The 14,564-nt window shown below is 39.4% G+C and overlaps 1 protein-coding gene across 4 annotated transcripts in view; it reads right to left on the minus strand.

Moving 5' to 3' along the window:
• Positions 1-14,564, minus strand: part of MALRD1 (MAM and LDL receptor class A domain containing 1) — an 835,513-nt gene that overhangs the window by 722,788 nt on the left and 98,161 nt on the right. For all 4 annotated transcript variants that reach the window (XM_088025530.1, XM_088025529.1, XM_028114131.2 and 1 more), the window contains exons 9-10: positions 9,415-9,507; positions 5,951-6,158 (exon numbers count right to left, since the gene is read on the minus strand). In XM_088025530.1, the coding sequence (XP_087881656.1) occupies positions 5,951-6,158; positions 9,415-9,507 (301 nt within the window). The remainder of the gene's footprint in view (positions 1-5,950; positions 6,159-9,414; positions 9,508-14,564) is intronic.

Here is a 14,564-nt window from a genome sequence, read left to right on the forward strand (position 1 = left end):
TAGCATTTCTTTTAACTTTTTTAAAGATTTTATTTATTTATTTAGAGAGAGAGAGAAAACACAAGCAGGGAAAGCGGGAGAGGGGAAAAAAAAGAATCTCAAGCAGATACCACGCTGAGCATGGAGCCCAACTAGGGGTTCGATCCCAACCACCCTGAGATCGTGACCTGATCTGAAATCAAGAGTCGGATGCTTAACTGACTGAGCCACCCAGGTGCCTCTATATGAGCATTTTAAATTGCTTTAAAAAAAAATCCTACAACTAAAAGAACCTTTTCTCCTCCAGAATTTCCCACACCGTTCAGTTTGAACACAGATCTGTCCATCTTTCCATCTTTTTTGGAACACACAGTCTTTTTGCATGTCATAATTGAAAGATATATATATATATATTTTAAATTTTTGTGGTAAAATATAGATGGCTTTTTAAATATTTTAAGGGTACAGTTCAGCACCATTCAGTACATTCACACTGCTGTGCACCCATCACCGTCCTCCATCTCCAGAACTTCGTCTTTGCAAAGTCAAACTCCATACCCGTTAAACACCAACTCCCCGTTTTTCCCTTCCCCTCTCCCCTCCCCGGCAACCCCCATTCTGCTTTCTGGCTCTATGAATGTGACTCCTCCGTGCACCTTATATAAGTAGAATTATACAGTATTTGTCCTTTTGTGACTTATTTCATTTAACATAATGTCTTTAAGGTTCATCTATATTGTGGCATGTGTCTGGAAATTAGGGATATTTTACATGTAAATTATTCAGCTAGCCAATGTATACCCTTAAATATGTTTGGAACAAGGTGTATTTTAATTATTTTATTAGAAATATGTAAAGATACATAGCAATGCAATGCCTCTATTTTATACAGGAGCATATTAATAACTGTTGAAAATCTAGTATTCAGAATCATGCAATATTTGTCCTGTGACTGGTTTATTTCCCTTAGCATAATGACTCCGTTTACATGAGGTATCTAAAATACTCAAACTCCTCGAAGCAGAGAATAGAACAGTGGTTACCAGGGGCTGGCGGGTACAGGGAAAGGGCGAGTCGTTGTTCAATGGGTATGAAGTTTAAGTCATGCAAGATGAATTAATTCAGAATTCCGCACAGCACCCAGCCTATCGTCAACAAATACCGTATTGTGCATTTATTTTTCAATTGTTTTGCAATACTTTCACTTAAGGCTTTGTTGAAAATATGGCCTTTCATAAATTATGTTCCGAAGAGGCAGAAAAGGGGCATAAGAAAAAAAAAAAACCCACTTATCTGTTCACTAACACACGTTCAGCAGGACCGTTTTTCACATTCATTTAAACGATATATTTGCCGCTAAATTGCTGTCATAGGTGTTTGCAGCTCCACACAGGTCTTTGAAACTCCCACACAAATCTCGACGATAGGGACTTCTAGGGTCGGAGGGGCGAAGGTTTCCTGAGCAGGAGCATCCAGTCTGTTTACAACTTTGGCAGGTGACAGCCTCCACTCGGGAAGAGCTGTAAGACTTCTGACAAGTTCTGCAAAACTGCTTGGACTGCCCTGCACACACACCACACCTGGGCACCGTGCCATCGGATGCTGCAGTCCTTGCAGCGAGAATCACCATTTGTCTGCCGTAAGGACTGGAAGCGCGGGTGCGCTTCGCCCTGCTGGGGTCTCAGTGGCGACCACCTCTCACGCGGGGGGCCGGCGCCCTGCGTCACCATCACCGCGGTCCTGGGCCCTCCCACCCACCGGGGCTCCGAGCACCCCCGCACCCGCGTTCGCTCACCCGGGTCTCGCCCCCTTCCTGGGGGTGGCAGAAGGCCAGGCGCGAGCACCCGGCGACCGCGCGGGAAGCGCTCGCGCTGCCGGCCGCGGCTGAGGGAGGGGGCTGTCCCGGCCGAACGCCGAGCCGCCGCCGCCGCCCGCCCTAGCCGTGAACTCCTGGCCGAAGTCGCGGGCGGTGCACAGCAGCGTGCGCCGCCCCAGCGAACACGACACCCACACCTCCCGGCGCGTGTTCACCGGCAGAGCCGCGTTGCCCCTCCTGGGGCCGCGCGGAGCACTCACCTGCGGCTGGCGGGCAGTGAGCTGCGCCCGCCCGCTGGTAGCTGTCGAAGGGCCCGGCGGCCCCCCAGGGGCGGGCAGGCCAGTGAAGACCAAGAGGCCGCGGAAGAGGAAGCGGGAGGGAGTCCACGCCCAGGGGCTGCCGGCTGCCAGGCCGGGGGCGGCCAGGGGGGCGGCCAGGGGGGCGGCCAGGGGGGCGGCCAGGGGGCGGGGAGCGGTACGGGTATGGGGTTCTGGGCGCACGCCAAGCTACACTAACCGTCTGGCGTCCGTCCCCACGTGTGTGGCCATACGTGTGCCCCACCAAGTTAACAGGGCAAATCTCACGTTAAGTGTCCTTACTCCAGAAAGAAGGGACACAGAAAAGCTTCTGGAGGTGAAGGATAAAGATCAGGTGTCTGCGTATTCCAAACTCAAATTGTATACATTAATTATGTGTATTTGTTGTATGTCAATTATACCTCAATAAAACTTTTTTTTAAAATTTATCGTTTGGTAATATAGTGATGCTCTTAGGAATTAGTTCCGGGAGTTTTAGCTTCTGTGAAAGATCTCTGGATAGTTTGCCTTAAGTCTATTTTTTTTTTTAGATCTTATTTATCTGACACAGAGAAAAAGCGCACAAGCAGGGGGGAGGGACAGAGGGAGAAGCAGGCTCCCCGCCGAGTAAGGAGCCCCATGTGGGGCTCAACGTGAGGCTTGTTCCCAATCGGGATCATAACCCCAGCGGAAGGCAGACGCTTAACCGACTGAGCCACCCAGGCGTCCTGCCTTAAGTCTACTTTTTATATGCCTTCTGTTTTTCCTCTCAGCGGGTTCTTCATTTCTGAAGGTTATTTGGCACAGTGCTATGCAGACAAACCACCTGAGACATTGTTAATAGGCAACTTTTGGTTCTTTAAGACTGCGATGTAGCCTGAGATTCTGTAATTCAAAAGAGCTCCCAGGTGATGCTAATGCTACTGGTCCACAAAGTATAGTAGCAAAACTCTAGCAACACTCCTTTTCACTTACCAATTAACTGCCTCAGAAAAGGCATGGGGCCAAAGGTTGTCAACTACTTTTGTTAAAAGTATCTGGAATTAGGGGCGCCTGGGTGGCTCAGTCGTTAAGTGTCTGCCTTTGGCTCAGGTCATGATCCCGGGGTCCTCGGATCCAGCCCCGCATCGGGCTCCCTGCTCAGAGGGAAGCCTGCTTCTCCCTCTCCCACTCCCCCTGCTTGTGTACCCTCTCTCGCTGTGTCTCTCTCTGTCATATAAATAAATAAAATCTTTGGAAAAAAAAGATTTTAAAAAAAGTATCTAGAATTAAGAGTAAAAAAAAAAAATACCAGAGTGAATGTGCCTTTTGGGAAAAGTACGCTGACAACAGAATACCAACTAACGATATCCATCAGTTAATATTACTGAGTCTCCAGTAAGTACTCCTGGTCCTATTCAAACTGCATATATGAGCTACACTGTCCTAGAGATCCATCCTAAAGTGGGATAAAAAGAAGGCATCAAAGCATGTTTCATTCGCGTCATGAACTTGGTAATTCTGTTTATAAGAAGAGTTTGCATTACAAATTCAATTTGTAAAATACAAATTTAAAAGTATGTGTAGAATCAGGGCACCTGAGTAGCTCAGTCAGTTGAGCACTGAGGTCATGATCTCAGGGTGGTGAGATCAGCCCAGCGCTGGGTCCCCACTCAGCATTGAGTCTACTTGAGATTCCCTCTACCCCTCCCCTTGCTCTTGAACATGCACGTTCTCTCTCTGTCAAAGAAAGAAAGAGAGAAAAAGAGAGAAAAAGAAAATGTTTTTTTAAAAGTCTGTGTAGAATGTTTCAAAGTGGTTTTAAATTTCAAAGGGATGTTTCTCCTATTTAGTAATAATATATATGAGCATGTGTATGTATACACAAATGTATTAAATATCTTAGTGCAGAAAATAATGTAATTTTATATCAATTCTAATAATTCCATAGCTATATAAATAATTTCCTCAAAACAAACATGATTGTACAAATATTGACATGAAATACTCATGTTGGCATCAAAATATATAGATATATATGCATCAAAATACATAACTATTTTGTAATATGCAACATGGCTACATTTTCATATCATAACTGCTATATGAAGTTGATCTCAATCAAGCAAGCATGCCAGGATTTCTTTGTTCAAATGAAGTTACATAATTTGGAAAATTTAACACACTAAGTAACACTATTGGTTGATAAGCATGTATATTTGTCCCTTCATTCAAAAAAAGCAAATAGCAAAATGATATCAAGATACACTCCAATGGAAAAATCCTAAATATGTAACCAATGAAACTTCAACAAAGGAAGAGAAATGGGAAAATATGTTCAAAATCAAATGTTAAAATATCTATTAATACTCCAGGTAGAATTTGATTGAGAGAGCATAAAGAACCCTTGCGGGGGGGATGTGTCAATATGCACAATGGAAAAGAGGAAATATATTTACTTTCAGCTGTTGAAAGTGAGAATAATGCAAACTATTAGAAAGGTGAATCTCTCCAAATGAAATGAACCAAATCATTTGTAAGAAATTTTCAAGCATAGAAAAGAAACTGACACTCATATTAGAGAAAGTGTATTGTCCTCACATGTTTTTTTGAGTGAAAAAAAGACAGCACCCAAAAATTCCATTGAGATCATATTAGGAGATAGATTATTTTGTTTAAAAATAGTATTAAAACTAGGTGTCTGAGGAATTAATGGAATTGCTGTTTACAAACAGGCAGAGGATTCCTCCCTGGCTTTCCCATCTCCTCTTTCCTGTACCCCTTTCCATTGCTTTTAATAAAATCCTTCCCCATCAACAGAAGCATTTTGTACAAAGAACTTTTGTACAAAGACATTTAGGGGCGCCTGGGTGTCTCAGTCATTAGGTGTCTGCCTTCGGCTCAGGTCATGATCCCAGGGTCCTGGGATCGAGCCCCGCCTCAGGCTCCCTGCTCAGCAGGAAGCCTGCTTCTCCCTCTCCCACTCCCCCTGCTTGTGTTCCCTGTCTCGCTGTATCTCTCTCTGTCAAATAAATAAGTAAAATCTTTAAAAAAAAAAAAGTGACATTTATCTTGTTGCAATATTTTTCTCTTGTTCAACAAAACACACCACTAAAATAAAACAATGCAGCAAAATAAATGTCAAATTTTTAATAATTAAGAAAACCCACTTGTTTGTGATATGGGATTTGGATTCATTTAGTTAGAATCCATGGTTTCCAAAGAGACACAAGTATTTTAGTTGCTAAGTTACCTCATATGAGAACCATCATGTGGGTTGTAAATTAAATTATATTTCCTTTCAAATACAACTAGGTTTGAATAGTAATGGGATTTCTTGTCATCACTCCTATCAAAGACTTTCCATAAAAGTCCTAAAAAGCAGGTGTTGGATCTAAATTTTACCCAGTCATGAATACCAACCGTGGCTGACATGATTTCTATAGTCATCATGGCTGCCTAGAAGGCAGTGACAGCTCTTCTTCTTCAACCCTTCCCCACAGCTTTCTACATAATAGGTCAGAATGGAAGATGCCCTATACCTAATAAAGGTCAGCAATCCATAACATATGTCTCCCAAGGGAAAAGTATAAAGAGGTTCCGTCTCCCAACCCATTTTCCTCTTTAACCAAAATACACACACACCACAATACAATTATTCATTTGTTGACCAAATAGAGTTTGCAGTGTTAACAAAAAGCACCAAAGCTTATATTAGCACAGAGACCCCCACAAAGAATAGTGCTAATAGCTGCAGAATGAGAATGTGCATTCATTTCATGTCATACATGTTAACTTTACCTAGCTCAAAGCAAAGACTTAAATGCAACCACAGTCATGAAAGTGAGCATGTGAACAAGTAAATCATTAATTCACTTACAGCAAGTTGCTGGGTCTTCATCACTGTCATCAAAACAGTCCTGCTGCGAGTCACAGACCGATTCTTGGGCAATACACTGGCCACTGGCACAAGTGAATTCATCTGTAGGGCAAAGCCTTCCGGAGGGGGCAAGTGCACAGGCATAGACCCAGAGCTGATCCAGCCCAATAAAACCTTTCTGGCTCAAAATAGTCCCTTCCAATATAATCTTCAAAAAGCAAAACATGAACAATGTTTGAGTTTATGATCTCCTTTCAAAGACCCCTCCAAAAAAGAATAATAGATATTTAAAAATTACTGAAACAAACACCTGTTAAAAGAGCCAGCAAATACACTCGACAAATGGCCTACTCGGGGAAACCTGACTCACAGGCGTAATTGATCTGAATGGAAAAAGCCCTACATTTAAGAAAGGTCAGCAATCCATAACATATGTCTCCAAAGGGATAAGTATAAAGATATGGGCACAGTGGATCCCCTGAGGCCTCTGAGAAACCACCCATGACCGATGAAATACAACATGCCACTTAAACCACTGGCTACGTCCTTCCCTGCAAACTTTTCATTTGGGCATCATCCTCATGGCTTTCTGACATTCAGGGAAAAGAATAAGCATTATCACTACTTATACACCAAGACCTATAACTAAGTCTGGTTTTTAAGCTACTGAAATTAGCATTGGAATGCAGGCAGGGAAAGGTGAGGCAAATAGTAAGGGACACAACAGATGAATAGAAAACTTAAAAGAATAAATATAAAAATCTATTTTCACAAAAGAAGAATTTCTCTAATAATCAAAGAAGTGCCAATTAAAAGAAATAAATCTCATTTTCTCCAATCAAATTGCTAGTTTTGAAGGTATATAGCATTAGCAAGTGAAACAACCATCCTTGCTAATCCAATGTAAGATACTATCAAAGTATTAATATTCCTTGAGGTTCCACCGAGAGCAATGGTTGGCTAGCACCAGAGAGAAGGAGAGGCATGAAGAGCTGATTCTACCAAATATCTAATTCTCTGCTGTCCAATATGGTAGCCACAGCTATTTCAAATTAAATTAACTAAAATAAAATTAAAACTCAGTTCCTCAGCCATACTAGCCACATTGCAAGTGTTCAACAGTCATCCGTGGCTATTGGCTACCATATTGGAGAGCACAGATACTTACATTTTCCCTTATGACAGAAAATACTATTGAACAGCAATGAACTAGGTGTTGTTTGTGTGTAAATAAGATACTAGGAAGAAAGACTAATTCCTTTTAGTTTTTTCCAGCCAAAAGTTTCTGAATAGATTTTCTCCTTTGCAAAAATATGAGGAATATATATATATTTGTTACGAATTACTTAAGTTTCAGTTCACAAATATATTTAACAATTTAGTCTAGAAGATGTTACATTCAAATCATATCTAATAGTAGGAAAACTTTGTATGCTGCTGTATACATTCCCCATAGTGAATACCATAGTATAAATATATATAAATTATTGGACCTACAGCTGTATATTTTTATAGCAGCAAGAGATCAGATATGCAAAAATGATATCAGTTTGGATTTCAAAAATTGATGAGTTTAAACTTAGATTTGAAAAAGGTGCTATTATTGAAAGTTAATTACATTTAATATGCACTTGGAAATCTAGAATAACTCCCAAATTACTCTCTTTATATTTTGTTTTATCTTTCAGTTAAATAACAAGACCAACTTTAATATTCAGTTTATTTAAAAGAATGAAACTCCAATCATTTAGTACCTTTTTCAGAAGTTTTAAAGATAAATATCAGCTTAGAACATTAAAAATTATGTCAAATATTAATTCAATAGTCTATGATATAAACCTCAACCTTGCTGTAATTAATACAAAAATGCTATGGCTCAGAAATTCCAATCTCAGTAATAAATGGGATTCTAAAAATCTGCATGGTTACAGTTCAGTATCATTTGGGTTCTCCTTTTCAGCACCTAGAAAAATGTACATATGTGGTATTACCATAAAGGAATGAAATTGGTTTCATGAGCCACACATACAATCAGTCTTATTATTTTACACTCACAGGCCAGCATAAGCATATTTATACACTCTTTATACAACAAAAAAGAATGGAATTTTAAAGAAAACACTGCACTTCAAAAATAAAATTATGAATAGCAATTAATAATACCACCTATTTAAATGTCGATCCCACTGACATTACTACATTTTGTAATGTTGCTATGATACTAGAAAAGAAGGAAATGAAAAGAGCCAAGATGTCCATCGACAGATGAATGGATAAAGAAGATGTGGTATATATACACAATGGAATATTATGCAGCCATCAAAAGGAATGAGATCTTGCCATTTGCAACGACGTGGATGGAACTGGAGGGTGTTATGCTGAGTGAAATAAGTCAATCAGAGAAAGACATGTATCATATGACCTCACTGATATGAGGAATTCTTAATCTCAGGAACAAACTAAGGGTTGCTGGAGTGGTTGGGGGTGGGAGGGATGGGGTGGCTGGGTGATGGACATTGGGGAGGGTATGTGCTACGGTGAGCGCTGTGAATTGTGTAAGACTGTTGAATCACAGATCTGTACTTCTGAAACAAATAACGCAACATATGTTAAGAAAAAAAGAAAAAAAAGAAGATAGCAGGAGAGGAAGAATGAAGGGGAGTAAGTCAGAGGGGGAGACGAACCAGGAGAGATGATGGACTCTGAAAAACAAACTGAGGTTTCTGGAGGGGAGGAGGGTGGGGGGATGGGTTAGTTAGCCTGGTGATGGGTATTGAGGAGGGCACGTTCTGCATGGAGCACTGGGTGTTATGAACAAACAATGAATCATGGAACAGTACACCAAAACAAATTATGTAATATATGGTGATTAACATAACAATAAAAAATTTTAAAAAAAAGAAAAGAAGGAAATGATGGACAAATATTTAATATGAAAGCTAAAAAAAAGTTATCAGATATATTTTTCTGCCCAATCTCAACTCTATATACAACACGAAATCCCAAAGTCATTTTTTTAAGAAACCATATTCCCACTGACCATACATATATTTTGGATATATCTTTGCACAGGTAGATATAACCATGTTTTATAAAGACAAGAATTACTGTCTTCAAAACATTTGTATAGTCTTTACTGGTTTTTAATTCCAACTTATTATTTATCTGCTTCATAATGTCATGTGCTTCCTTGTTTGCAATGCATGGTGTTGGGCTTGGAGGGGGCTATGAAGGGAGCCCATGTACAGTGAAGAAGCTTTACACAGGAGTAATGTGGCTGGGAAAGGCTAAGTACAATGAAAAGAAGTAGGCAATTGCTCTCTCCAAATACACAAATCTGCATCCCTAATTTAAATCCTAATTTAAATTTAGCAATGGGTGATAAAATTCACTACTGCAAAGCTACAAGTTAAACTTACGAAAAAATAAATAAATAAAAGAATACTTGTTTTTCCATTTTGTACCTTAAATGTCTTCAGGCTTTCTGGTATTAACACCTCTGCTTTCACCCATTTTCTGTCCGTTGATGTGCTGTATATCCAAGATATTACTTCTTCCTTTGATTTAAATGAAATGACATTACTCATTTCCCAAACTCTACTCTCATATTTCCATATGTGCTCTCTCAATTACATTTCAGTAGAGTTTACCCTATCTGTACCACATGCAGTACTAGGAAGCCTAAAGTATTGGTAAAAAGGTATATAACATTTTTTTTAAAGGAACAATAAAATGGAGGCAGGAAAGGATGAAAAAGTACAGCCCAGAGGATATTTAGGGCAGTGAAAATACTCTGTATGATAATATATGGTGGACATATGTCATTATGCATTTGTCCAAACCCACAGGATGCACAACACCAAGCAGAACCCTAGGTAAACTATGGACTTTGAGTGATAAGGACATGCCAATGCAGTTTCATCATTTGTAACAAAGGTACCATTCTGATGGAGGATGTTGATAATGGGGAAGCTCTGCATGTGTGGGGACAGGAGGAAAATGGGAAATCTCTATACTTTCCCCCTAATTTTGCTAGGAACCTAAAACTGCTCTGTAAAAACAGTCTTTAAAAAAATAAGGAAATAAATCACATCTATATAGTAAAGCTGTTTATTTTCTTATGAGGGAGAGTAAGGACAGAAGAAACATTTGAATGGAATTTTAAATGAAGTACTTCAAAAAGATAATTCTCAATAGAAATTCATAATACTAGCTACTTTAATATTCATCCCAATAACACTCCTACATTTTATTATATTACCATGACATTAGAAAAGAAATGACAGGGAAACACTTAATATGAAAGTTTAAAAAAAATGTTATCAGATATATTTTTCTGCACAATCTCAATTTCTATATGTATTTTTTTCTATGGGAGAATTCATTCTAAGTTCCAAACAATACAGTTATTTTCTGGAGTTTATATTTCTATTTGACTCTCTTATCATTCTATCAAAGACCTTTTTGTGCCTTCTAGAACATGCATCTGTCATGCATCTGTAAAATCATCATCTTCTAGTTGGCAAAGTGTATGGAAAATTATGTTTCTACTATACACTATAAGGTAACATACTCAATAAAAGTCTATAATGCAGTCCTAAGTTCTGCCTATGTTATTGTGCTTTATGATTTATGACCATGTTCTGAAATACTAATTTCTTTAGATTCTATCAAACATGTAAGTTAATTTGACATTTCCCTGGGAAAGATAAACCAGATTGTTCATAATATTTATGCAATGGATGCATTGATTGTTTTCATGTATCAGTATAGTGAAAATGAAGAGTGGCATAAATATGTCTCAGGTTGAGCTCTGAGACTGTGCATGCCCTCCTTCTACTGTGAGATAGAGAACAGCACTGGAAGGTGACATCTCATTGTAATTCAAATGACACATGACACTTAAGACTTTTTCAGACTCTCATAAGCATTAATCTCTCAGCTTTGCTTATTTCATTCATAGCCAATATTTTCTAAAAATGAGTCTATTTTCAACTTAGTCCTTTACCCTCTGATGTCTGCTCCAATTTCCAAGTCTCAAATATTTCAGAAGATAATCTAAACCCATTAAAACAAAAAGAAATCAAAGGCATCCAAATCGGCAAAGAGGAAGTCAAACTCTCACTCTTTGCAGATGATATGCTACTGTATGTGGAAAACCCAAAAGACTCCACCCCAAAACTGCTAGAACTCATACAGGAATTCAGTCAAGTAGCAGGCTATAAAATCAATGCACAGAAATCAGTGGCATTCCTATACACCAACAACAAGACAGAAGAGAGACAAATCAAGGAGTCGATCCCATTGACAATTGCACCCAAAACCATTAGATACCTAGGAATAAATTTAACCAAAGAGGCAAAGGATCTGTACTCAGAAAACTATAAAATACTCAGGAAAGAAATTGAAGAAGACACAAAGAAATGGAAAAACGTTCCATGCTCATGGATTGGAAGAACCAACATTGTGAAGATGTCAATGCTAACTAGAGCAATCTACACATTCAATGCAATCCCCATCAAAATACCATCCACTTTTTTCAAAGAAATGGAACAAATCATCCTAAAATTTGTATGGAAACAGAAGAGACCCCGAATAGCCAGAGCAATATTGAAAAAGAAAAACAAAGCTGGCGGCATCACAATTCCGGACTTCCAGCTCTATTACAAAGTTGTCATCATCAAGACAGTATGGTACTGGCACAAAAACAGACACATAGATCAATGGAACAGAATAGAAAGCCCAGAAATGGACCCTCAACTCTATGGTCAACTTATCTTTGACAAAGCAGGAAAGAATGTCCAGTGGAAAAAAGACAGTCTCTTCAACAAATGGTGTTGGGAAAATTGAACAGCCACACGCAGAAGAATGAAACTGGACCATTTCCTTACACCACACACAAAAAGAGACTCCAAATGGTTGAAAGACCTAAACGTGAGACAGGAGTCCATCCAAATCCTAAAGGAGAACACAGGTAGCAACCTCTTCGACCTCAGCCGCAGCAACTTCTTCCTAGAAACATCACCAAAGGCACAGGAAGCCAGGGCAAAAATGAACTATTGGGATTTCATCAAGATAAAAAGCTTTTGCACAGCAAAAGAAACAGTCCACAAAACCAAAAGACAACCGACAGAATGGGAGAAGATATTTGCAAATGACATATCAGATAAAGGGCTAGTATCCAAAATCTATAAAGAACTTATCAAACTCAACACCCAAAGAACAAATAATCCAATCAAGAAATGGGCAGAAGACATGAACAGACATTTTTCCAAAGAAGACATCCAAATGGCCAACAGACACATGAAAAAGTGTTCAACATCGCTCGGCATCGGGGAAATCCAAATCAAAACCTCAATGAGATACCACCTCACACCCGTCAGAATGGCTAAAATTAACAAGTCAGGGAACGACAGATGTTGGCGGGGATGTGGAGAAAGGGGAACCCTCCTACACTGTTGGTGGGAATGCAAGCTGGTGCAACCCCTCTGGAAAACAGTATGGAGGTTCCTCAAACAGTTGAAATTAGAGCTACCATTCAATCCAGCAATTGCACCACTGGGTATTTACCCCAAAGATACAAATGTAGGGACCCGAAGGGGTACGTGCACCCCAATGTTTATAGCAGCAATGTCCACAATAGTCAAACTGTGGAAAGAGCCAAGATGTCCATCGACAGATGAATGGATAAAGAAGAAGTGGTATATATACACAATGGAATATTATGCAGCCATCAAAAGGAATGAGATCTTGCCATTTGCAACGACGTGGATGGAACTGGAGGGTGTTATGCTTAGTGAAATAAGTCAATCAGAGAAAGACATGTATCATATGACCTCACTGATACGAGGAATTCTTAATCTCAGGAACAAACTGAGGGTTGCTGGAGTGGTCGGGGGTGGGAGGGATGGGGTGGCTGGGTGATGGACATTGGGGAAGATATGTGCTACGGTGAGCACTGTGAATTGTGTAAGACTGTTGAATCACAGATCTGTACTTCTGAAACAAATAACGCAACATATTTTAAGAAAAAAGAAAAAGAAGAAGATAGCAGAAGAGGAAGAATGAAGGGGAGTAAGTCAGAGGGGGAGACGAACCAGGAGAGATGATGGACTCTGAAAAACAAACTGAGGTTTCTGGAGGGGAGGAGGGTGGGGGGATGGGTTAGCCTGGTGATGGGTATTGAGGAGGGCACATTCTGCATGGAGCACTGGGTGTTATGAACAAACAATGAATCATGGAACAGTACACCAAAACAAATTATGTAATATATGGTGATTAACATAACAATAAAAAAATTTAAAAAAATGTATTTCATTTTATTACTGATTCATATCAACTGTTAAGCCTTAGACAAGACAGTGAAACATCCATGGTAGACATCTTTTCAGCTGAGAGCTTCTGGGTCACTTCAGGATGAACCGGAGTTACACACAGTTGGGACACACAACTAATTTTTCTTTCAATAATTTCCTATGCAACTTCAGCTATTTAGCTTTGAGACACTGACATCTTCCACAGATGCTTTAAGTGACACTGCTTGGTAAGTTGCATTCATCATGTCCCTTCACTTTCATCTTATGAAAATAACTTAGAGCATTTGTGCTCTTTTTTCACAATGACTAATTAATTTCCCTCTGCTCTACTTGAAGAAGAATGTGTTTTCATTTTTTTGAAAGGTGAGCAGAATTCTTTCTAAACTTAAATGGCTTTTTGTACCCTAAATTAATGGTATGTTATGAAATACAGATTTTTCTATGACACTTTCTTGTCTGACAACACAAATAATGAAAAAGAAAAAGAGTTTACTCCAACTAAATAAAATCAGCTTTTATTTTATTCTGTCCTCACTCTCAGACTCTTACCTAGTTACTTTCAACAGGTGGCAATGTAAGAAAGAAACCCTCAGCTCAGAAAAACCTTTCAAGTGATGTTTTAATTTTCTATTATCTTAAAATCAATCAATCAATCAACAAAATTTTTTAAAAAGTCTTTACTCCCCTCAGACCAGGATCATAATGCCATTTTACCTTTCAAGGAAAGAATCACTCTATATCCTAGAGACCTCAGCTTAACCTTCACTCTTCCAGTAAAGAAATCAAAGGTACCAAATTCCAGATTGTTGTTTTTGTTCTTTTCAAACTACTTTTGAGGGGCACCTGAGTGGCTCAGTACATTAAGCGTCCGCCTTCTGTCCAGGTCATGATCCCACGGTCCTGGGATCAAGCCCCCTATCAGGCTCCCTGTTTGGTAGGGAGCCTGCTTCTCCCTCTTCTTGTGCCCCTCCCCTCTACTCATGTTCTCTCTCACTCGCTCAGCACTCTCTCTCTCAAATAAACAAATTTTTTAAAAATTAAAAATAAACTACTTTTGATTAAATGTGGGAACAGGGACATGTACTTTGGCAAAGACATTCCTTCGAGAAAAGTTTATTATGGCCTTTAAAAATGGTCTCATAGAAGAAAAGATACTTTCTAAGGCATTTTCTTCACTGCCCCAGCTATGTGTTCTTCCTATTTGCCACTGGCAATACGTAAAAGGTACCACAAGCTAGGCGCCCCACTACCCTTGGCTCACTGACATGGAAACTCTCTTCAGGATAAAAGATAGGCTG

Source organism: Eumetopias jubatus, unplaced genomic scaffold (assembly GCF_037043125.1).
Source record: "Eumetopias jubatus isolate StellerSeaLion01/CBP00866 unplaced genomic scaffold, mEumJub1_p1.0 scaffold_8, whole genome shotgun sequence".
In the NCBI taxonomy this organism is placed as follows: Eukaryota; Metazoa; Chordata; class Mammalia; order Carnivora; family Otariidae; genus Eumetopias; species Eumetopias jubatus.